Below are 24,229 nucleotides of genomic sequence, written 5' to 3'. Positions count from 1 at the left end.
ACAAAAAAAAAACCAAAAAAAACAGCAATTTTACTTTTCCTAAGCGAATGTCGTTAAAGAAGCGGAGCAAATCTTAACCCTTTATACCCTAACATCAGTATTCATATTCTCCATACTGTTCTCTGGACATTTACTGAGGTGCTGACAAGGAGAATTTGTCAAAATTTTACAGCTGTACAATTTTTTCATAAATTTATCAGTTACATTAATATTCTAGGGTTTGCAAGGAACCATTTATAGCGTAGATTCACTTTTCCTATCATCCTTAGCAAGATGGGTTTGATGTAACTTCTAGAGTTTGCTTTGACATAAAACCACGAGTAATCTCTGTTTTATGGCAATTGCAGAATACGTAACATACGCGCACCAAGCGCGCTTTTTGGCGCGAAAATATGATTTGGCCTTTTCGCAACTTTCAAAATGGGAGTCTGTTTGAAAGACTTCGCCGCGAAACCTAGAGAGATTTTCAGTTTGCTTTTATCATGTTTATGACCAAAAAGCACCACCAAAGCGTTATTTGATATATTCGTAATTGTATGAAGAAATAGCCATGTCAACACCACACTTTGGTTAACATTTGAGTATATTCTTTGTCATAAAGGACTTAGATGTGGCCTACTGTGACGAGTCTTTACCTAATAAATCAAGTTTAATATCATCGATCAGCTTGATGGTGACTATCCAGACCGACAGCCCCAATTTGAGTTTCATTGGCAAACTGTACTGAAATAACTTCAAAATTTAATAGCCTCAGAAATCGTCGTTCGAGTATTGAATAATATGACAGAAAACAATTAAACAGATCTCAAAATGGCAAAGCGCATGCGTAAATTGCTAGTCACTCCGCACCGGAAATCAGCCAAACATTTGTCACAGGGAAAAAGTCGACTCTCTATTCTGTTAGATCCTATGTGTACTGCGTTGGCCGATGGGATTTGCGTCTTTCAAGGACAGAACTTATCAACAAGAATAATTTTTCCCCATCACTGTTTCTCTTATTATATGTTAAACTTATTTCTACCATCATGATATGGATGTGTTGAGCAGTGACCAGACAGTTCTACCTAATAGCGGGCGCCAGTAGTTTATTAGTGTTTGCCTAATGCAGGTGTTCCTCCTATCAGTCTCGACTGCATGTTAACACACATTTTAAAAGCAAAAAAGGGCAGCAAAGGTGACAAGTAATTCCTTTATTCCCTAACAATTATTTCAATTGAGAATACAACTATCTTCCCAGCTTAAATCAACGCCGGAGAGTCAGGTACAGCTTACATTAATTTTATATTTACAAGCCGAGGCTTAGAAGCCTTTTTTTTTTTTTTTTCCGGAGAGAGCACTGGATCAAGAAGAAAACGCAAAAAAAATAACCCTGGCCGATTCAGGCTGTGTGATAGTGATATACCATTATCGCTAGCAGCCGTCAGCTAAAATTTCAACGCGATTTGAAAAAAGGTGCGTGACAGAGGAGGCACCTATCTGGTAGCAAAACGCTCTTTATACTATTTCCAAACTTGAAATTGTCAACATATGCATATGTTCATCTTGTAATGTTTCATGACAATAATGCGAAAGCAACTCCCTGGCAATTGTCAATTAATTGTAAGCCAGTTGACAAAGAAGATTCTCATGTGGCTATTTATGCGTTCCTTAAAACAGGATCAAACTAGTAAGCGCCATCTTTGTTTTCATAACACCGTTGCGTGACCAGCTACTTGTGATTCCAAGCCACCAAATGAATAGTCACGCAGTGCTATGGAATGTCATGTGCCCAAGATTTTACCATGATTCCACAAAAAGCTATGTTTCCTTTAAACACGATAAACTCAACATCGTAAACTCGTTTCCTAAGGTAACAATAATGGCACGGCCCGACGCTGTCTATTGAGAAGAGTAGAGCTCCATTACTGGTATTACACGTGGTGAATTGATCGTTCAGGGGATGAAAATGACCTTTGCTTCTCCAAGTCAATCAGAAGGTCGAAATTCTCTACAGTGGTTTCAACATATCCCACAATTCCTCTTATTGAGCCTCTTAGCGGCCCAATAATTTGTGCACCTGGAACAGACAAAGAAAATTGTCAACTATAAAGTGGAACGTCTATTTTTGGACACCACCTTCTTTCGCACTGGGGTCTCATATGAATAAAGGTGCATCTGTTACATTCATTTACTGGACACTTCTATTCTGGGATTCTTTCTAGTCCTAAGGGCGCTCTCTAAATTAAGACCGGAACTGGAACTAACACCATGCTTAAGTGGGTTTTTAACCCTTTGTGCCCTTACATCAGTATTCATCATCTCCACACTGTCATCTTAACTTATCTAGTAGAACTGACAAGGAGAATTTGTTTTACAATCAGGACCTTTTTATAGGAGCTGAGAAATTAGAAGCCAGTCACTCTTAGGGTTAAAGGACTTTTGCTGCAAGGAAGAAGATCTTCACTCACTTTAGAAATGAACTAGGAACCGTTGAGTTTTCGATATTGAAAACAGTGAATTTAAATTTCAGTTTTTACATTACACTTACCAACATTTTCAAACGGTGTTCCGAGGTACTTTTTGACTGTGGGTGTTTGAGCTTCTGAACTCAGTGATTCGCATGAAGTCTGATCGCTGCTTATACTAAAATCTGCGCTGAATCGAGTGTCATCGAATGAACAGGCAGACCTAGTTCTTCTAAGAGACGAGCTTGGGTTCGCTGGTCTCTGAACCTCAGGAGTGTGTGAAGCAGTCCTTTTTAGAGTTTCTTTAGGACGCATACATTCCCGTGACCAATTCAGAGCTCCCACTGATCGCTGGTTATTGATACGTTTTACTGGTAGCCGGAAAAATTTCGGTGTCGAATGCTCAGAATTCGCAGTAACCTGGCTACTACGAATGCTGGGAGCACGAGAATGCGTGACAGGTTCACCACATTGCGTGACAATAATCGAGCGTGATCGGAGACTAGGTGATCTGGAGGCAGAACGAGATGAAAGACTGTCCATAGACTCGTCAACTTCTATTCCTTCACTTCCGCTCAGTTGATAATCGCATGTTTGAATGGCTACAGTTGGAAGCTGCGTTCGCTCGTCTTCGTAAACCATGTTGCTATGGTAATTTACGTTATTCGCAGAACCTCTTGGCACGATTATTTCTGGGAAACTGCTTACTTTGCGTAATGGCATTTGAAGGATCTAAAATGAAAACGAAGCCATCGTTAGGTAACATTTAGGTTCCGTTATATAATTTTCCCTCGCTTCTTTAAGATCCTTGGCTTGTTGTCTCTCAGTCTTCAATTAAATCAAGGCAAACAAGGCAAACAGAAGAGGATGTATCAAAGATGATAACATGGAGGCCGTCACCGCGGCAATAAAAGAGGAACGTTGAGAGTGAGGGACAGTTACAAACGTAGACGAACAAAAAGATACTATGTTGGAGACAGGTGAGGAACTAAGCACTATTACCAAAGACAGATTGAGGCGTCGAGAGGTTTCTCTGAATAAAACAATCCAGAAGGTATCAGGAAGTTCATAATTAAAAAAAAAAAGACTCACTTGGGACAATGCTGTGTTACTCCTGGCCCTCATGGCATCAAGCTGAACCCTGCTAGCAGATGACAGCCTCCGACGATCGTAAGAGTCTGTGTAGATTGACTTCGACTTCTTTAAACTTCCCAGATTACACGTGAGAAGCGCCCACCAACACTCGCGCACTTTCTTCTGAATCACGCAATAAAACATGAAGATAGCAAAGCCTTGGAGACTGTTGAAGATCGCAAAGAGATACTGGAACACAAGACGGGCTTCCCTAACAGCAAAGAACCCAAACATCCAGGTGATACCAACTAAGATAAGAATTCCAAATGCTCTTTTGATTTTCAAGAGTCCTTCGCTAGTTCGGTCTGGGTCGGCAGCGTTCGGGGGTCTCGTGGCCAGCTTATACATGATCAGTAAGAAAGTTATGGTATTGATGAAAATGACAAACACTACAGGGGTCATAAAAGCAGCAAAGAATGCCACGTCCCCGATACGACAGCTGAAAAAACAAACAAACGAAACACCTCATTAACTGCGTGGTTTAAAGATGGCCGATCTAGACCCACTTTCCCATCGTTATCTGTCTAATATTTACAATTCAATAACCAACACAGTCTCATTAAGTGCGTGCTTTTCAGGTGTCAATTTCAGAGTTCCTAGCTCCCCCTCCCACGCATGTTAACATCAAAATATTTGCATTTCAGTAAAGTATTTAATCCCTAAAATCTTATTCAACGCATCGAAATTTCACGGAAAAAAATCATGCTCTTTCTTAAAAATTTTAACAAGCAATACTTATCTATATATCTTAATAAAGCTTCACGAATTTACCTAAAAGTATTTAAATAAAGACGGTGATATAATATCCAAAACTATGTACAGCATATCAACCTCAATAAGGGAAAGTTAGGTCTGAGAACGAGACTGGCTCGCATAAAATGAAATGAGCGAGGGGAGGCATGGTGAGGGTCAAATTTCCTTGTCCCAGAATAAAGCACGGTAACCTCACGCTAATATCAAAACCAAAACTTTTTGTCCAGAGTTGAAATTACTCGAAGTTCTAAGTTTCTTAACCCTTTTACTTCAAAGATCCCATTAGTAATTCTCCATATTGTCTGCCATACAATTATCAGTAATTTTAAATCTGAGAATTTGGTATTGGATTAACTAATAATTCCCTAATTGACATTTTTCTTTATTCTCATCACTTGTTTGCTTAATATTGTATAGATATTGTAAGGAGAAATTCTGTCTTGGTCACTCATAGGAATTGTATCTCTGCTTCACTTACTAGTTTTCTCCACCATAGCTACTTTTATCCACGCCTAGAGTAACGATAACCACGAGGAAAGGCACACCTGTAAAATGAGGACAAAATAACTCTAACTGAAGCGTCCTTTACATTAGAAATGGTTCTGATAACAGGGTAGGGATAGGGGTTAGCTTGGGTAGAGGCTAGCTTAAAAAACCTCACAGTTCTTCTAGCGTCCAGGTTGCAGTGATGATTAAACTTTGATTTTAAAAAATTTGACTGTTAATACAAATAACTTTCTTGTTATTCCACAGTTATGTCTCTTCTTGAGAGCACTAAAAGTTTTCTTGGGTTGCTTGCTGCTAACAATTGAAAAGCACACCGACACTTTTTTCATGACATTCCAAAACATTTTCGTGCACCATGGCTGAAAATTGCGCATCACTATCACCAAATTCTTGTCTATGATTCTCTGAGTTGTTTTGAACAACGTTTGCATTCACTTCACGTGAGGCAGACCGAAAATGTTAGATCAATCGAGTAGAAAAACACTTGGATGCGGAGAATCAACAAAAGTCGAAAAAGAATACACGAGGATGGAGAAGATTCTCCGATTGCCTTTAAAAAACTTTAAAAAATCTTGTTTGTACTCTAAAAGAACCACAAACTATGACTCTGTTTCTTCGATAACGCGTACAACTGACTCACCCCAAGCCAACGCCGTACATTTCCATATCACGTAATCCCCAGAGTCTCTGAATACTTTAACAAATGCTTGGTACATGAAATACGCCTCGATCAACATCCACAGAAACGCCACCAACAAGAAATAATGAATAAGGGCTGCTACGATCCGGCAGGCGTCCTCTGCCATCCCGCCCCTCTCCACCCCCGCGACAAATACGATTAGCACACACAGAAGCGAGACACACAGATGAAGCAGAATTTTAGCTGCGATTTGATCCTTTCGAAGCTTCCTGTGATCGAGGATTGAAAAAAAGAAAAGCATGAAAACATTTACCTAAACACAAGTGTAAAAAATTGTCAAGACCCCAATCTTGTATGATCAAAAGAGTGAAGCTGGCTGAGAACACCTCTTATAAGCTTTTCCTTACACATCACACAATTATACGCCGTACAAACACAGAGCCACATTATGCAAAAGAATTACCAGCACCGCCAAAAACAAGTGTTACATTGCTTTCAATTGAATGATCACACAATATAGAATTCCCAGATTTTTAAGTCCCCACCACCTTATACAAAGTAATGAAAAGTACGGTTAGAGGCTTTTAGTGAGATTGTCCCCCAGAGAGGTTTCGCTCACGGACCAAAAAATGTTAGAACTAAGTTGCTAGGCATAACACTGCTCAGAAGCTTTTGTTGAAATCTGCGAACACCAAAGTTAAATTCGAAGTTCTCTTTCTAAGCTAGCAACACCGCTAAGAAACCAATAGAAAGGATGATTCAAAGTAGAAAATCATCAAGAAATTTAAGTCTGAGTTTAGACAGAAATGATTAACAAGTTCAAAACTCTTACCTGAAAAATGCAAAAGTAAATATGGTCAGCGACAATCCCAAAATAGACAATCCACAGCCGATGTAACTAATCAGCGACAGCACCATAGAATGTTTGCCGCAAGGCTTCGAAGTATGAGCTTCTACATCCTACAAATAAACAATAACATAGACTCCATGTTTCAAATGTGAATGATAGTCGCTCCTACTGTGCGCAAACGTTAAGACTGGGAAAGGTCCACCAAGGAGCGGTTTCAGAATCTCACGTTTCAACCCTTTAACTTTTAAGGTGACTAGCATCTAATTTTAACTAACTGTATCACTCCTGAATCAAACATTAAGGTTACATGAATAAAGGAAATCATCACCAATTTAAGACACTCTTGATTATTAAACATATTCTCCTCGCCAGAACCATAGGAAACGTATAGAGAACAATATGGAGAATATGCATACTGATGTTAGGGTGTAAAGGGTTAAGGAGCTGGGTTCATGACTTTGTGTTTGCTACAAGGGGGTGTCCCAATCCGCGACTTGGAGTGTGCTTGAAGGGAGTGTCCTTATATGGGAGGCCAAAGGGCAGATGGGATTTGCAATAAAAGGCTACTCACCACTAGGACTGCAAAGTTAGTCATGTGATTACAATCGCAAATGACAGTATCATCAACTATCCCTCGAAGTGAACAGCCGGCAGTAGACCATTCACCTATGAAAAAAGACGGGACAAAAAATTATTGTAAAACGGTAAAATTTTACAGGTTTAATTCTCAGTCATGGACACAGTTACAAAAAGAAAAGTAACTGTGACTAAAGAGGATTTAAACTAAAGCATGGAACAATCCAAGGAAGAATTTGAGAACAGTGTAGGAGAACCGGAGAAAGTAGTTTCATATACTTCGATCAAGATCGTGTTTAAAAAAAAATGGAATATCACAGACTAATTCACATGAAAATACAAGGTTCTTCAAAGTTACCAACTCTGATAACCTTGAATCATCATATGAATCATATGTTATGAATTATACGCTATACCTCCAAATGCCACTCAGACGCTGGTGTAGGGATCACCCAACTCCCACCCCACCCCAACAGAAAACATTTAGCTTACCCCTCAAGTTCAACACCTGACACAAATAAGGAAATTACGAAAGCGAGAGCTAACGCTCAGCCACAAGTTGCTACTTAAAATAACGACATATATGCAGCACTCACCCCTTTCAAAATCCCACCAGACACATCTGGTGCTGTTCTCGATAATCTGTTTTAAAAAGGGATGAAAGTAAGTAAGGTATTCAGTAAAATAGATCTCGTTAGTAATTCTCCTTACTGTCTGTCAAACGATTCTCACTATGTTAGTTTGGAGAATTTGGTATCGGATTAATTAGCATTCCATAATTAAGATTTTTCTTTATTCTCATCACTTGTCTGCATGATATTGTATTCTGTGCTTATTCTCAACAAATTTTTACCTGTTCGTGAGGCATTTTAAACTTAATAACGACGGGCTTGGTCAGGTTGAACACGTGCTTTTTCCTCAAACTCGCAGCCAACACCGGGCTACTCTCTGTGATAACATCTCCAGTGACGTTTTCCATGGTATAACGTGACCGCGCTGCAGTTTCCCGCTGGAATTTGGACACCTTCTCGGCTGCGAAACCATCCTCGCACTCCTCCGTCTTGCGATATTCAGGGGAATATCTGGGAGCAAATAATTTGCTTGTGCGATAGTACACCACAATCAGAGTCGCATTTTCTTCTGTCTTCAGAGCGGAATTGGGTACAGTCACACTAGCTTCGATTTCCGCGTTCTCTCCGCGAGAAGCGTTTGCGCTTGCGTTAAACGCAATACTGTTCTGGGTAGTTTGGACTGACAAGCTGACCCCATTACTGGCTCCTTTGATGAGTTGCTCGTGAACAGCAAGATTGCGTGTACTTCTGCTAAATTGGCCACCTTTGTCGATGTACTCGTCAAGAAGCTTTACAAATCTGGAAGCGAAAACAAATTACAGGGATTAAATTTTTAGAGCAAGAGGAAATATTTCAAATACAGAGAGCAACGTGAAGCTCTGCCTCACAACCACTTTAGGGTGTCCAAATGGAAATGAAGCCCCCGTCAATTCGAATGTTCCATCAAAATAACTTTGAACCCTTACTTAGCAGATGTGTTGAACTTATATCGGGTTTTCTGCAACACGTCTGTTTCCACATCCATCACGTGACTTATGGTATCCAACACGTGATCACCGACTTCAGATGACGTCATGTTCGTCTTAACAACATTTTGGAGAATGTTTGCTGTGATTGAAATGTCCTTTTCTTGCAAGTCGGAAGACTTGGTTGTAATATTTTTGACTTCCTTCATGACTTTAACTGCGTTGGCGTCAGTGACTGGAACCTGAAAGATAGATAGATGAATAGCTTATAACAATAATTACGCCATATTTGTGCTGTTTCGTGCACTGGAAAAAATTAAACTCCGTCAACCACCGAGTAGGGGTTCTTCCCGAAGAAAGATTATGAATTGCATAAAAAGCCTAAGAAGAAAAAGTCAAAAAAGGTTTTCTTTGAGCTAAACAGAACCACTTACTTTGCTCAGTTTCTCCAATGCGCGTGTTATTTGGGAACCTTCGCTGCTTTTCTCTGTAAAAAATTAAAACAAGCAAATGATCATTTGGGGCAAAGAACCAAACCACAAAGCAACTAATCAAACACCAAATTCTCAAGGCTAAGATCATGACAACTGCTTGGTAGAGTTGAGAGAGTTGATATTCAGATCTAGATAGTGAAGTTGACAACTTTCCTCTCTATTTCATACCTATTGAGTAGGTAATATTTTTGCTATAAGGTCCAGGCCCAACTCTTGTAAAGGCACGCACGCCAATGTAGTACTTCTGATTAATTACCAGGCCCCTTATGTCCTTTGAAAGCTTCTCTTTGCTTATGAAAGTGTACACCTCCCCGTTGGGTTTGTATAAGATAACTTCATATTTGGTGATTTTTCCATTACTGTTCTCAGCACTGGGGATGAACCATGACACTCTTATGTCGTTTTTGCCACGTGGTATGATGACAACATCACGAGGTGGACCGCTAGGAGCTGGAGACGAGAGGAACGGGAAATAAGCAAACGTGTTAAGAGGGAGTTTAAAAAAACCACTTCTAGAATATTACTTTAGTAAAAGTAGTTAAGAAATAAAGTAGAGGAATGACAATAAATTAAACAGGAACAGTGATGACGAAGGATGAAAGTAGCATTCCATAAAAAAGGTAAACCACCGCTGTCAAATTGTTTGGGAAACACGTATAAGGAATTTCGCTGAATCAAGGTGAACACGCCTTCTCGAAGGAACCAAATGTCTATGGCTAGATAGATTCTGTTAGAAACTTAGTTTCGACACGTTCAGTGTGTTCGTTTCGCGATAATGAAACCATTCTGTATTGATTACACTCATAACGACGTCTCTTGATTTAATCATTAGCCTAAAATATCTAATCTTACGAGTGAAAAGAGGAACCAAAAAACGGTTTGAATCCGGGGGTAACATTCGATTGTATTGTCTAATCGTCCGGGTAAGGGTAATCCTAAGAAGGACAATTGTTTGAAAAGTGACTTACGTTTCGACAACCTTGGTGGAGGCCATCATTAGAGTCGAGGAGAATCGACAGTGAAACAATACTCCTTCAGAAAGCTACCCACGTCCGGACGACCAAACGACATGATCACAATACAAGTAAACAAACAAACAGGCAAAAAAAAAAGGGAACGTAATCCTCACCTGCTTCCTTTGTCTCAAAAGACTGTGGCATACTGAATGGTCCTTCGTCATCGTCGTTGTAGTAAGACGCCACTTCTACTATGTACGCGGTATAAGGATGCAGTCCGTCTAAGGTGACCATAGTATCGTCACCTCTTGTGGTCTTGTTTAGCTCCACTTGTACCCAGTCCCAGTAAACTGAGCGCTTTCTGTAGCGAACAATGTACTTAGCAGTGTCTGTCGGTGTGGGATCTTTAACTCGGAAACGGAGAGTCCTAGACTGGACGTCCATGATAACCACTTCTGGACGAGGAGCTGGGAAAAAATGAAATAAACGATGTTCAGGGTCCGTAAACACACCTTCACCAACGCAAAGGCTTGCGAACGTAGGGGAGTTAAGTCAAAATAATCAGGCGAAACCAGAAAATAATGTTTTCCTAAGGAAGAAAAACACCAAAGCGGAAGTAATTAACCAAAAGGGAATGATAAACTAAACGTTTGGGATGGAAAAGATTAAAGCAGATTCCTCATGACACACTTACAAGAATAGGCTACATTTTACAGGAGGAAAAACGCAAAATCGGAAACACATACCATGGACAAGAAGATGAATGTTCCGCGTTGCATTGATTGGTAATCCTGGGTACCAGGCCGTGCAAGACAATACTGAACCTCGGTCTTTGTACTTAACACGTGATAACATCAACACGCTCTTCACACTTCCATTCCTTAAGACTGCAGCAGGGGGTGGGGAGGGGATCACAAGTCCGTTTCGATACCATTCCATGTCAGCACCAGGCTGACCGGAAACCAGGCACGTCAGATTGACAGAACTGGTGCGATTCAGTTCCACAGTCTCACTTGGCGGATCAACTACCGGTACGCTCCCTGGATGAAAAAAAAAACGTGACCAGTATAAGATTTATCGCACAAGGCGTGGCAGATGGAAAGCGGATTTGTAACCTGAATTAATAATTGTATTTTTAGGTTAAAACCACAGAGGTGTCAGCAATTAGACTCGTATCATAACCGTTTCATCAACGGTTGTTGGGAAATTGATTGCTATCAATGACTACCAGAGGAGATGGACACGAAACTTCTCATAGCAGTTGCAATAATTGTCACCCAATTATGGGACGAGACTACATAACAATCAGCCAAATTGTGTGAAAAAATTACATTGCATAAATAAATGAAAATGTACACCAACTAGATGGGAGTTAAAAGGGAGTTAAAGAGTATACCAGTATTGATACCCGCGATCTAATTGATAATTCTCTCTCTAACAGTAACACATTTCCTTGTAAATCACTTACGAGAATTTGGTGTCAGATCAAGATAACAACTTCTACCTGATAAGTTTGAGTATTCTCATTACCTGTTTGCTGTATAATGTATGGATATTATGGGGAGAAGTTACATATCAATAACTTCTGGGAGTTGAAAGGTTAACGTCAAAGCTCACAGGAGTGAAATTAAAGGCAGACATGGTGATAATTTTAGAGACCAAAATATGTTATTAATCTCCCTTGGCGCGCTCACAAATCTTTATGTGGCTATTCTACGAGCTGAAACAGGAAACTCATCCCATGCACACAAAGAGGAAAAAGGTAAGAAATCAGAAGACAGGAAAAGGGTCAAAGATCTAATTACGTTTTAGTCATGAACAACATCCCTCCTATTTTTAGCCTAAAAATCACAATGTTAAGACTGACACACTCAAAAGCTTTTTGTGAGATTCACTATCCAACGTTTTCGCTATCTGGATTTAAAACCGCACTTCGCATCCTACCATAATTACGACTAAAAAAAAACCAGAAATAAAATCTTTCAATAGTTGTTTTCTTTAGTTAGTAGAAGATATTTTCCTCCGTCTAAGCTCATTATAATGAGTCGAGTTGGATAATAAAACTCTTTATTATAAATTGCGTTCACTAGTACAAGTTTTTAAATCAGTGCTTCCAATGTCACAACTAATTCAAGAATGATGAAGGGCTCTTAGCATATAGCAATTAAAAATTCGTTGTGTTTAGTTCGAGAAAAGGGAACTATATTTAGTAAGCATCAAGCGGAGAAACTAAACTGTAATTTGCGTCTTGGCCTCCTCTTCAGCTGCAATCGTTAAAGATTAACTTCATTTTCTTGTACAGCGATTTTCAATGAGTGTCGTAAGTAATCTGAGACTGCATTGGTCACAATTTACTTTGTCATCTGATTGGTTCCGAAAGCTTCCCGCTATCCTCTCAACCAATCAGATTCAAAGTCAAACCAATTGCGACTTGGTCACACGCGTTTTCCCGCGCTTTACGTTGTTTGCCTCTTTTTTTACTTTCTTCCTCTTTCTTCTCTTCCTTATGATATTTCCCTTATTCTGAAGCCTACAGAAATTACTTCCACTCGTTGTAACGACACTCAATCGAAATGCGCTCTAACTGAACATGAAAGCACATCAATCGAACCACGCCTCAGTTCTTAGCACCAAGCCGAGTTTAAAAACGACACTAGCTTGAACAAATCTACCACTCGATAACGTAAAGGATTTGATCTGAATTCAACAAAGCAAAATAACTTAGGCATTTTCATGGTATATCATTTTTCAGTGAGACAATTTGTTATCAGCTAAGCGAAAAAACTAAATCAAAGACTTACAAACTGAAAATCTATCACAGTCGTGTACATAAAAACTAAATTTAAGAACACCCTCGCATGATTCTGCTATCAGTTAATGCGTTGACCCCATTAATACGCGTCCACGAATCTATCTGTACCTTTAGTTGGAAGACACTCGTAAATCTCCACCCGCAAACAGATAAAGCCCCCTGCGTTCCAAGCTAAAGGATTGAAGCGGATGTAACGAGCAAATATTCTGTGAGAAAGGCGCCTCTTTATCACAGTGTCGTTGTCAAAGTTGCCTTGGAAAACCTGATAAAAGAAGAAATAAAAGCTTGGCAAACCCATTTATTTTTAAAGACAAATAAAGTAGCACTGCTCTTCCGGATTCCAAGAGAAAAACAAATATTGTGATGACCTTTCAATGAATACATAATAGCCATTTAACTCCCAAATTCTGATTGTTAAATATCCTCGCTAGCTGCTACACAGTTCCACGTAAATTAGTAACCCGGAATAAGGTATCAGATCAAGTTGACAACTTCCACCTGATAAGTGATTATTCTCAATAACTGTTTGGTGAACGTATGGATATTTTAGAGAAGTTACATGTTAATCACATTTAGGAGCTCAAGGGTTAACAAACTTTATGAGAACCTGAGACGCACTGGTAGCCCCTGATGGGTAATCATTCCATTCAGGCACAACAGTTTGGACTCGCAATGCAGTCCTGCCCCATAGTTTAATCCCTTTTTTTTGTATTTGCTCATACCTTGCTTCTAGTTTCTCCCCTCTCTCTGAAGGAACGCCACGTAAGCCCATCCGTACTGTAATTCAAGTGATACTTCGATACAAACATTTCCCCCATGTAGCCCTGAGTTGCTACGCCAGACACAGACCGCACCCGACCCAGATCGACCTGAGTTACGTAGAGCACAAATACTAGTAAGTATAGTTATCATGAAGGCACACAAGTTCAGTGGTAGCACCCTCTTCTAAAAAGAGCTTGATAAAGATCTGTTGATGCTTGAGATTAAGGTGTAAATTCGAAAGAAAAGGAGAAAAAAGCATCCGCCAGTCCAGGATGCAAGAGCTTACTACTAAACCTTCCATTTTTTAAAAATTTCACAATCCTTCGCTAATGTTGAGAGAACTTTTTTCGAATTTGGGGTTTAGGTTCTTGGGAAAAAAGAATTCGGGTACAAAGGGGTTTCTTATGCCTGAACCCTCGTTTCACAGGGCTTGTTACACTGAAATCCTCGCTACAAAGGTCGTGAGATGGCTGGTCATTGCTTAACGGGGATTCGGAACATCGAGACCTTCTCCATTATACAGAGGTTTGTTGTATATCAAGCTGCAAAGTAGCCACGCACTAACCTGTAAATACTGGTTCTTATCCTCTTGATCGGTGCACCACCCGCCCCAGTTATATTGGCCATCATGGTTCCCTGCCTTATTGTTCAGCCGAGCGTTGAAGGCGTAATGGTTGTTCCAATGGGAGGATGCAGAAATCTGTCGGTTGGTGATTCTTCGATCCTCAAGACCAACTGGCGTTTTACAATCTGTTGTTGTGATGAAGAAAGAGTCTTAATATTTTTATGAGCCTATGACAAAGTGTTCCCCTTGAGTTCCGCAAGTGGATTTGAACTTTTGGTGGAAACAGAAAGGGTAATGCTCCAAATGAGATAAGCGCGGTTCTTTTGTCACCCGAAGACGCATGTCGTTACATTTCTCAGATAAAAGTAAGTTCGAGGAAAATAGTAATCCGTTAACGAACTCGTGTACTTCTGGGGATCATTAACGACGCTGCCTGGCTACGAGGCAGACGCGCGGCAAGAACGTGAGTCACACGCGCATGCGAGAAGAAACCCGCGCATGCCTGTTCAATTCACTTAGCGTGGTTAGATTAAAATGCTCGCCACTTCCTAACTGGCTTTCAAACCGCACAATTTGTTTGTTTAAAACACAAAACTCACCAGCCCACAAATAACCGCCGCAAAATTCGAATGCTCAAAATTGTAACAATACTTAATTGTGTGGCTCCGCTAAATTAGAGAGTTTCCATAGTGTAAATTAACTTTTACTGGGTTGACAACCACAACTAAGTCGTTACTTACACAGTTATGTGGCTCCGCTTAATAAAAGGAGCGTTCACACTGCGCACTAATCTTCTCTTGGCCGATAGTCATAATGAAGTTGTTACTAACATACTTAGGTATGGACCTCCGCTTACTGCAACCCCTTAAACCCTAAGAGTGACTGGCATCTAATTTCTCCTGACAGTATCACCCCTGAATCACACATGAAGGTCATGAGAATAAAAGAAATGATCACCAATGAAAGAAGCTTTTGATCAGTAAACAAATTCTCCTTGTCGGCACCTTAGGAAATGTATAAAGAACAGTATGGAGAATATGCATACTGATGTTAGGGTGTAAAGGATTAACGTAGAGCACGTTTAAGGTGAACACCAACCTTCTCTAGGTTCACATCCATACAGCTCCAGCTTGAGACAAGGCTCCGTGTCTTTTCTTTCACCCAATATCGGGTGTAACCGAATCAGACGAGCAGTCAGCGGCTGTGTCAAATTATTTTCCTTGGGAATATACGCGTTTCTATTACCCTCAAATTCCTAAAACAAAAGTATATGGTACAGTCAATATCTTAACATAAATTTTCCCTACAGTCTGTCACACATTTCTTTAACATTCATTTGGAGAATTCGGTGTCAAACTTAGCAATATTCAGATGAAGATAACTCACCGTAACCTTGCCATGGACTGTGTAATCGAACCACTTTGTGTTGTCATAACTGAATGTTAACTTGAATTTTTCAACGTAGTTACCATAGCCGCCCTGAGTCTCCACTCTTGTGATGGTGTGGGGCGTAAGAAGATCTATTTGAATATACGGACTGCGATCTGTATCTTTTGGACACCAACCACCAACACTGGTAAATAAAATGAAAATGTGTAACTTCAATAAGGGCTACATTCTTTGCTATTGAGCGCATTTCGACTGAGTGTCGTAAAACCAAAACCAAAGTAATCACAATGACCAATCAAAAGAAAGGGAAATACCTTTAAGAGCCAATGAGAACTTAGAGTAAAACCGACCAATCAGCCTAAAGCGCGGGAAAACGCCAGCGACCAAGTCGTGATTGCTTTCAGATTTGTATCTCATTGGGTGATTATTTTCTATGACTTACATGTTTGATTCAGGGGCGATTTGGTGGGGAGAACCTACCTTATTTGTTACTGTTATTGGTACTGACATGACAACCATTGAAAAGAACTCGTATTTTAACTAAAACAAGAAAAAAGTGAACACTTACCCATGGAGCCTAGCTTTTGCCGGCATTGAATTGGATGTTCTGTAAGAAGAAGCAGTGATCTGTTCGTCTTTGATTTTCACCTTGCCTCCAGACTCCATTCCAAGAGCTGAGTAGCACCCTTGAACACCAAAATTAAAAAAAAATCAACATAACAATACATCTGATACATGGATGTATCAATGGACAGTGTCACTCCATCCGTTCTTTCCAACCATCCGAATTTTAAGCTTTGAATAATCCCACTGTAAATCAACCCTGATTCACGACATCACGACGCAAATTATCCCTATCACCCCTAAGACCTAACTAGCACTTCTCTGCGCTGTTCGTATACATTTCTTTTACATCTAGCTCAGAAAATTTCGTACTAAATTAAACGATTAAATCTTTACCGATCTTTTCACTTTTTCTCCCAACTTTCTGCTTGAAAATGTATCGATATCTGAGGGAGAGAGTCATTTTTGGTCACTGCTAGGAGATTACGCAAAGGCAGTGCAAGGACAAACGACTTTCAAAAAACTAAGAATAAAGGGGGTAAAGTTTCTAAAGAAAGTGTGGTGCTGCGTCGGTGGGAGAGTATAGCAGGTAATTTAGAGTTAACAACTGAGTTGAAAACGTAAATTGGCCACCATAAAGAGATAAACGGCTAACGTCGCTCTGACGAAGGGCTAACGCTCTAAACGTCAGAGCGACGAAGGGCTAACGCTCGAAACGTCAGCCTTTTAACTCGATACGGTGGCCAATTTACGTTTTCAAATCAGTTGTCAACACTAAATTACCAGCTTTAAAAACTACGTCCTGCGTTAAAGACCAAACCCACATATGTGTAAATACACGACATCGCAATCACCTCGAAACAATGTCCGAAAATAAATTGGCTTTAGCGAGACTAGCGAAATCCTTGCTACCTTACTTAACGATCTTAATGCAACAAAAACAATAAAAACTTAAGCTCTAATAGTTTAAAGCTGTGATTTTCATGAGCGAATTGAATACTCCATCAGAGTGGTACAAAAACAGCAAACTTGAGTAGGCGGTCTGTATAAGGCTTTACACGAAAACCCTGAAATCATCCCGTGATCTTTTACTTTTTCACACAAATCAGAAATTTAAAAGCAACCTCAAAATTTGGCCCCTTAATTCCACAAAATCATCAGGATTTCACTCAAAAACTAATACAAATTGACCATATTTAATGATGAGGTGATGTTCCTCGGCGCACATGTAGAATTGAAAAGTATCGAGCGCTTCTAGAAATAACAAATGAAGACTAGCATATGAAACGTACCTAACTGAGTGAAGTGGAACAAAATCACCAATGCCCCAATACGAAATGTGGCGTGAATACGAGAAAAAGCGTTCATTTTTCTTTGTTCTGCCATAATCCAAGCCGCCTATTCAAATCACATATCTGCGCGTTCTTTTGTCGAAGCGCAGAAACGAAATTTAATTTTAATAATCTTTCGCCGGAAAATACAAACATTGGGTGTGATAATGCTACGCCACTCATTGAAATGGTAATTTCGGTTTGAATGAAACAACGACACAATTTTAGAAAGGCCCTGTCAAATAAATAAGCGAAATTAGATCAAAACTTTTGATCAGTGTAATAAAATCGTAAAATATTTCTCGTTAAAGAAAGCAAAGCTTGCTCGGGAGGACAAAATCGAAAATTGCAAGTATCAAAGCGAACTGATGACATTATTGTTCAGTTATCAGAAGAATGCAACACTTTTCCCAGATGTCATTTCGATGGCTTGTTTTGACTAATCTTCAACAAATAAATCCTTCCGCTTGTTCAGACTTGGTGACTATCAACAGTATCCCTTAGGTCAGCTTATCCGGTGGTTTTAGCGAGATTTTAACATTAGCATCCGCACGCTAATAACGAACAACTCTCCTTAACCAATTTATCGTTAATAAGGGAGACACTCCATAATTTCCTCTATCGATGAACTTAGAAAATGGTCCGGGTTCTTGTTGTTGAGTACTATACGTGACTAAACAGACACGAGGAAAAATGACATCACTGGAATGTTTGCTTACATCTCTCCTACTACACTGAATTTCCAAAAGTACAACAAACATTATGACATTATGACAGATGTCACACACGTAGATCCTGAAGGCACCAGGATGTTGTTCCTAAATTTAAAAATTCTCTCCTTCTACGTCAAAACCATTACACAGCAAATATTTCTCTGAATTAGATGATCCAAATATGGCTAAGTGATACTTTTGAGTATAAAAAGTGACAAAAACTCCCCAGCGTTTCTGGGTTAGATTGTAAGATGCTGGTTCACAAACTCGCGGACATATTTGTTTAGGCGTTCCTTGCCTTTAGAAACTTGAACAAACAACACGGCCTGCCGTGATAAGAGTCACACACGTAACTAGTGTCATTTCTGCCATGTTGTCAAAGATTCCTTCTCCCCACACAATGATGAAGGCGAGACCTCATTCAGTGCTACTAATCTACTCAAGTTGACACTAGGACTCATACAACAGTTACATAGGTTTATAAGCGTAAAGGCTAAGGCAAATGGTAGATTTTTGTGATTTCCCTCTAGTATCTAACTCATTTCTAACAATAATTTAGTACAAAAATAAAAGGCTACACTCAGTTAAAGAAAATAAGACACAGAACAGACAATAAGCAACATAACGGTCGGTCTATCATTCAGAGCTTGGCCTGAAAAATTTCACCTCGTCATTTACAATCACTGTAAATATTCTCCATCTTTGTTCCTTATTGGTCTATTATCTCATCTGTGTTTTTCTACCACTCATGTTTTTTAGAAAATTACAATCCGTGTCAATCTTCTCAAATTCTATGCCATCCTCGTTCCTTCTGGGTCTATTATCGTCTCTAAGATGTTTTTCAATCTTACTGAACTCATATTTTTAAGAAAATTACAATTCGTGTCAATCTTCTCAAGTCAAAAGCCATCGTCGTTCCTTCTGGGTCTATTATCGTCTCTAAAGTGTTTTTCGATCTCACTGGTTTAATTTTTTAATTTTTTTACAATTTGTGTCTCAAATTCTGAGCCATCCTCGTTCCTTCAGGGTCTATTATCGTCTGTAAGGTGTTTTTCTATCCCACTGAACTAATATTTTTTAAGAAAATTACAATCTGTGTCAATCTCCTCAAATTCTGAGCCATTCTCGTTCCTTCTTGAACTCTTATCGTCTCTAAAGTGTTTTTCTATCTCACTGAACTCATATTTTGTAGAAAATTACAATCTGTGTCAATCTCCTCAATTCTAAGCCATCCTCGTTCCCTATGAGTCTATTATCGTCTCTAAAGTGTTTTTCTATCTTACTAAACTAATATTCTTTAGTCATTTATAATCCGTGCTTATCTTCACTATCCTAACCCATCTTCCTTCCTTTTTAGTTTTTTTTAATCACCTCTTAGGTGTTTTTCTAAACTACCAAACGATTATTTCAAGGTTTTACTCTAAACGCAGTTCTCTGTGATGATAAAAACGACTCAAATTATAGCAACATAAATTCGTTAGAACACTTTTAAATTGAGTGCTCAAAGTAATCTGGGACTACAATGGCCTAGAAATCTTACACCACCCTTTTAGTCGATCAGATGCAAAACCAAAACCAATCGCGTTTTCCCGCGCTGCAGAAACTTTACTAGCTTTCACTTTGAGTTCTGATTGGTTAATTGTTGGTATTTTTCGATTTCTCTGATTGGCTAATGTAAATACTTTGGTACATTATTGAAGGAAGTTAGATGTTAACCACTGCTTTACAAAGCCAAGATATGGTAGAAGCTGTCCCTTATCATTTTGTTCACTTTGTTTCCAGCACTGTTTGGGACATGAGTAAGTTAGAGCACATGCTGCTACAGGAAAAAACATTTGTAGAAATTTCACTTTGTATTTCTTAGTCAAACAATGAAGGAAAGCGATCATTGTTTAAAATCGATATATCTAGAAGTTTCAAGGGTTTTCAAGGAAATGGGAGAATTGTGCTTTTAAGATAATTTTGATTTACTAACTAAAGAGGTTTCAGGGAAGAGTTCTTGATATTTTGTGAAGTAAGCACATATAAACATGAACATTAAAAACAAAAACAGGTCCAACTGTATACAATAATTCTAACATAAACCTAGCTAAATGTTTCTTCATGGCATCTTAGAAATTGATAAGTTTCATGATAGCTATACTGAAAACTCGTCTTGCATTCTATAAGCCATTCATGCATTTGTCATTGACAAATTAAGAGTGAAATATTTTGCTGAGTACATAACATCATCCCCATGTAGTGTCTCAATTCCCATAGTCATGAAGACCTACTTTTTTGCAAGAGTAAACATATATATATATATATAGAAATGTGAGGGTAGAGTCTACCTTGGCAAAAAGTGCTCAATGCTGTAGTAGCAGAGCTGAGCATATATAAGTGAAAGAATCAAAGAGGACACATTGATTCTCTGTGACTCTGAGTTTTGCACCTAGGCGCTCGTCAGACAGAACTTTCGCTTGTCCGACAGTTCTGTCTGACGAGCGCTTAGGTGCGAAACTCAGAGTCACAGAGAATCGATGTGTCCTCTTCGATTCTTTCACTCATATATATATATATATATATATATATATATATATATATATATATGCCAGATACACCATCAGAACAGGTACATTTTAATATTTTAACAATGTGACACTCTCGATACTTTTTAAGATGCAGGTGCATAAGATTTTGTCTTAGATAAAAGCCTTTATACTTAATCGTCTAGCCTGTATATCATATCGGAAGCACTCTGGTTAAGAAAACAATGAGCATAGGGATCATGCATATCCAAACTTTTCCAGAACTCACAATCTATTGGAGAATCCCTACATTTCTTTTTGTTTCCTTTCCTTTTTTTAATTATGGATATGTATAGCTTAGGAAAAAATAGTTGTGGAGATTTCACATGCAAATTTTTGGGCATTAGCACAGCTTTCTAAGGAGAGCATGCATCTTATCAAAGATGGTGCAATGATTGTTAAGTATGGGAGATCGATAAAAGAAGACTTGTGAGGGTGAAAGCTTGTTTCTGTTTCTTGGAATTACTGGATCATTGGCTTTTAGTACAATTACTTTACATTCTTATCTTATTCTGCACTGCATATTGACAAGGGCACCACAGTGTCACTGATTTCACCAACTGACCAACCCATTAGATGAGATGGAGGGAAATGGGAAATGAAACATCTCGTACAAAAACAATGAAAGATAAAACTATATAGAATGTTTTGTTCTATATTATTCCAAGGCTTGGTCCTATTTGCTATGTTCCCATTCGTTTTTCACAGTAGTACATTTTGTCATCAGAACATGAGAAGGAGCCAAGGAAAAGACAGGAAATTGGGAGGAAAATAATTTAAATGTTGCAGTTAATTACAAAAAATAATGAAGGTAAAATGAACCCCCCCAGCCCAAAACAAAAAATTCATACATCAAAAGTGTGCGGCTGTAACAACCTTTCCTCTAAAAATCATTTCTTGTGTAATAGTTTGTGAAGCATACCACTTTTTTTCAACAGCACCTGGCTGGGTGCCAAACACTGTTTCAATGTTTTCAAGCACATTTCCTATCTTTTGTATGCTATGGAAAATTGAGAGCTTCCCTTTACTAAATAACAAGACTGTCATGTCATCATTAAGGGTACTCTCTAAGTTGCCATTTGGGGTAAAAAATTTCACAAAAGGTATGAATAATTTCTCATCAGATATACAATGCATTTAAGAATGAATTTATAGCAGTAGAGTAACAAGTGTCTGGAATAAATTTTTTTTCAACATGAAAGTTTCAAATGGGACAAACATCTGTTTCAGATAATCATGTAGATGTTGCACGGCTTACTAGAAGAGTACTACGAGCATTTGTTTTGCAGCATTCAAGACAGATAACTTACCCATAAGAAACAACATCAAAACATTTTTTTGGGGACATAAAAAATTGTACAAAACCAGTTTCAACAAATAATGCAAAAAACCAGACAGTGCAAAATAATTAATTCAAAACAACGTGGAAGACAAAATGAGACATACAAAGCCGATAAATCTAATTAGATAATTTTGCTCTGGATTTTAATAGGTGTCTATTTTCTCTTAGCTTTGTTCTTGATAAAATACCAATTATTCTGGGTGGGTCCCTTTGAAAATGTGAAATTTGTTTAAATGAAATATCAAACTACTAGGGCGCAAAGTTTTGTTTACACATTTCATTTCAAAGCATCCCGGCAAGTTTTCCAGCCGAAATAAATTTTATAAGCTCCTTAGATTTTGTGTTTTTATTTAAAAAGGCCGACAATGGGTCAATGACTTAAAATAACAGTGACTAATAAAAGCATATTTGCCGTGTCTTAAATTTTCTCTTTTCCCTTGCGGAGGGCCGGCGATCTGAGCTCACTTTTGAGTTAAACTGAAAACCATTCCAACACGGGTGAAAATAACTTCTTATATGAATCGAACGAAGAAGAAGTCCCAGTCTTTCTAGATTACAAGAAGGAAAGTTTGATTTTTAAGGAACAAAAGATAACGCGAAAAACAATACCTTCCGCAACACCAGCATCCCACCCAAATAAAAATGGACAAAGCGCACAGCGAAATTTGTGAAACAATTTCACAAAAATTCGCGGAAACGAAATTTCAATATCTAATCAAGAGCAAGTTTCAAAACATTCTGTTTTACAGCTGGCCTTAGCAAGCAAGCAATAATGATAGTTCTGTTGATAATAACAGCGAGTCAAATTTCCCGGATTCCATCTCGCGCGAGAAAGACAACATTTTCTCACGAGATTGTCGCAAAGACTTATTAAGATTTTAGACAAATAAACTAACCCACTGGAAAAACCCACTGTATTAAGCACAATGAACGAAGTAAATAAACGCTCGAAAAAGTGAAAGCTAATTTCCTAATAGCAAAAAGCAAATATTTGAACAGATTACTACAGAACAGATACACGGCGTGAAAAAAATTACGCCAGAAGAAAATATGCTTTAATTTTCAGTCACACATGTACAAAAAAGATCAAAAAATGAATTATTGAATGTTCACTTATCTTAAAGTTGAATTTAAACCGACCTTTCACACGAATATGTACATATGTCGGAAATAAGAAAATATTTTCGCTTTTAAGCTATGTTGCAGCACATGAACCTGAAGACCAATAATGTTTGGGATATCCTTTCCTAAGTGAGAAATATCACATGCAAAGTACTTTTCAGCTGAAAAATATCTAAAAGTACTCCCCTCGGTCGAGTCGTTGGATAAACAAAGGCATTGATGTAAACATGCAAAGAAATTTAAAACCGAGCTATGAATACTGAACTTGTAGAAGCTTTCCACCCAAATACCAATTTTTTGGCTTTTTCGGGCTCTGAAAGGTTTCATGTTTAGTCTTCTTCAATAATTTCCTTTGTTAAAAACTGAAGTTAAGCAGTTAGACACTAAATAAAGAAGACAAATATTGGCAGACACGAGCTTAACAGCCTGTGCCATTATCGAAAACCGAGCGAAGCCGTGCCAGTTACAATATTTCATCTTCACATTCGATTCTACCTCCCATTTTCTGTATTTCGCTCTCATGAGTAATTCAGCAACTCCCCAAATCTCTAATCATTCGAATGACCGAATTAAAAAGCCCCTCCTTTCAAAATCTTTCCAATCTATCGCCTAATACCGAAGCAACTTCGTATTATCTTGCGGTATGCAATGTCTAACGCCACGAAAACGGGTAGAAAAAGCTCTTTCAAAATACTCACCTCCATAAACGCCTCTGAACCATGAAATTACAAGAAATCCCCACAAAAGTAATAACTTTGTCCTCATAACTCTTTTGTAAAGCCCTCACGGTCTATAACGACTCGTTTGTCCCGTTCAATTATTCACTGTACAACTTGTGAAGACATGCGCCTGACAAAGAGACACAGAAAAAGCCTATTAAGTTACAATCTCCAAATAGGTTTTTTTTATCTCCAGTTTGATTGACATTTCGCCTGGAAGTGACCTCTAAGGCCGAAACGCAAACGAAATTAACGTATCTCAAGGAAACCAGAACATTCATGAACATTAACGACACTTGGCGCTGAGAGGTTAAACATTTGCGAAAACATTTTTCGTTAAAAGAGTGTGAAAAATAATTCTCCCAAAAGCAAATTGTAGAATTTGCGTTTTTCAAGACGATACGGTAACAAGAAACTGTCTATTATCAAAAAGCCAGACTGTCTGCATTAAT

General features: G+C 38.6%; 1 protein-coding gene across 2 annotated transcripts; it reads right to left on the bottom strand.

The window, feature by feature from the left end:
- Positions 1 to 1,174: 1,174 nt before the first annotated feature.
- Positions 1,175 to 23,913, bottom strand: LOC131783064 (uncharacterized). Of its 2 annotated transcripts, none has more exons than XM_059099821.2 (21): positions 23,757 to 23,913; positions 15,988 to 16,105; positions 15,417 to 15,603; positions 15,129 to 15,285; positions 14,031 to 14,215; positions 13,426 to 13,572; positions 12,812 to 12,965; positions 10,638 to 10,931; positions 10,065 to 10,358; positions 9,104 to 9,385; positions 8,876 to 8,928; positions 8,442 to 8,683; positions 7,758 to 8,274; positions 7,501 to 7,546; positions 6,900 to 6,994; positions 6,311 to 6,438; positions 5,479 to 5,747; positions 4,810 to 4,876; positions 3,537 to 4,017; positions 2,528 to 3,176; positions 1,175 to 2,056 (listed from the first exon to the last, which is right to left on the bottom strand). In XM_059099821.2, exons 1-21 carry the CDS (start codon positions 23,821 to 23,823, stop codon positions 1,911 to 1,913), a joined length of 4,578 nt encoding a protein of 1,525 aa, XP_058955804.2. In that variant the 5' UTR covers positions 23,824 to 23,913; the 3' UTR covers positions 1,175 to 1,910. The 2 variants fall into 2 exon arrangements, with proteins under 2 accessions (XP_058955804.2, XP_058955802.2); XM_059099819.2 differs by lacking the exon at positions 23,757 to 23,913 and adding an exon at positions 17,276 to 17,414.
- Positions 23,914 to 24,229: the final 316 nt, after the last annotated feature.

The sequence above is a fragment of the Pocillopora verrucosa genome, chromosome 12 (genome assembly GCF_036669915.1).
Source record: "Pocillopora verrucosa isolate sample1 chromosome 12, ASM3666991v2, whole genome shotgun sequence".
NCBI classification, from domain to species: Eukaryota; Metazoa; Cnidaria; class Anthozoa; order Scleractinia; family Pocilloporidae; genus Pocillopora; species Pocillopora verrucosa.
This window is presented reverse-complemented; position numbering and strand designations above follow the sequence as displayed.

Bases quoted from the DNA above. Each gene is read 5' to 3' on its own strand.
- LOC131783064 (XM_059099819.2), bottom strand. From the start codon at position 17,369: ATGGCAGAACAAAGAAAAATGAACGCTTTTTCTCGTATTCACGCCACA. The intron at 15,604-15,987 runs GTAAGTGTTCAC...TTTATTTACCAG, and splicing joins GCAAAAGCTAGGCTCCATGG to TGTTGGTGGTTGGTGTCCAA. The intron at 4,877-5,478 runs GTGAGTCAGTTG...CTCATTTTACAG, and splicing joins ATGTACGGCGTTGGCTTGGG to GTGTGCCTTTCCTCGTGGTT.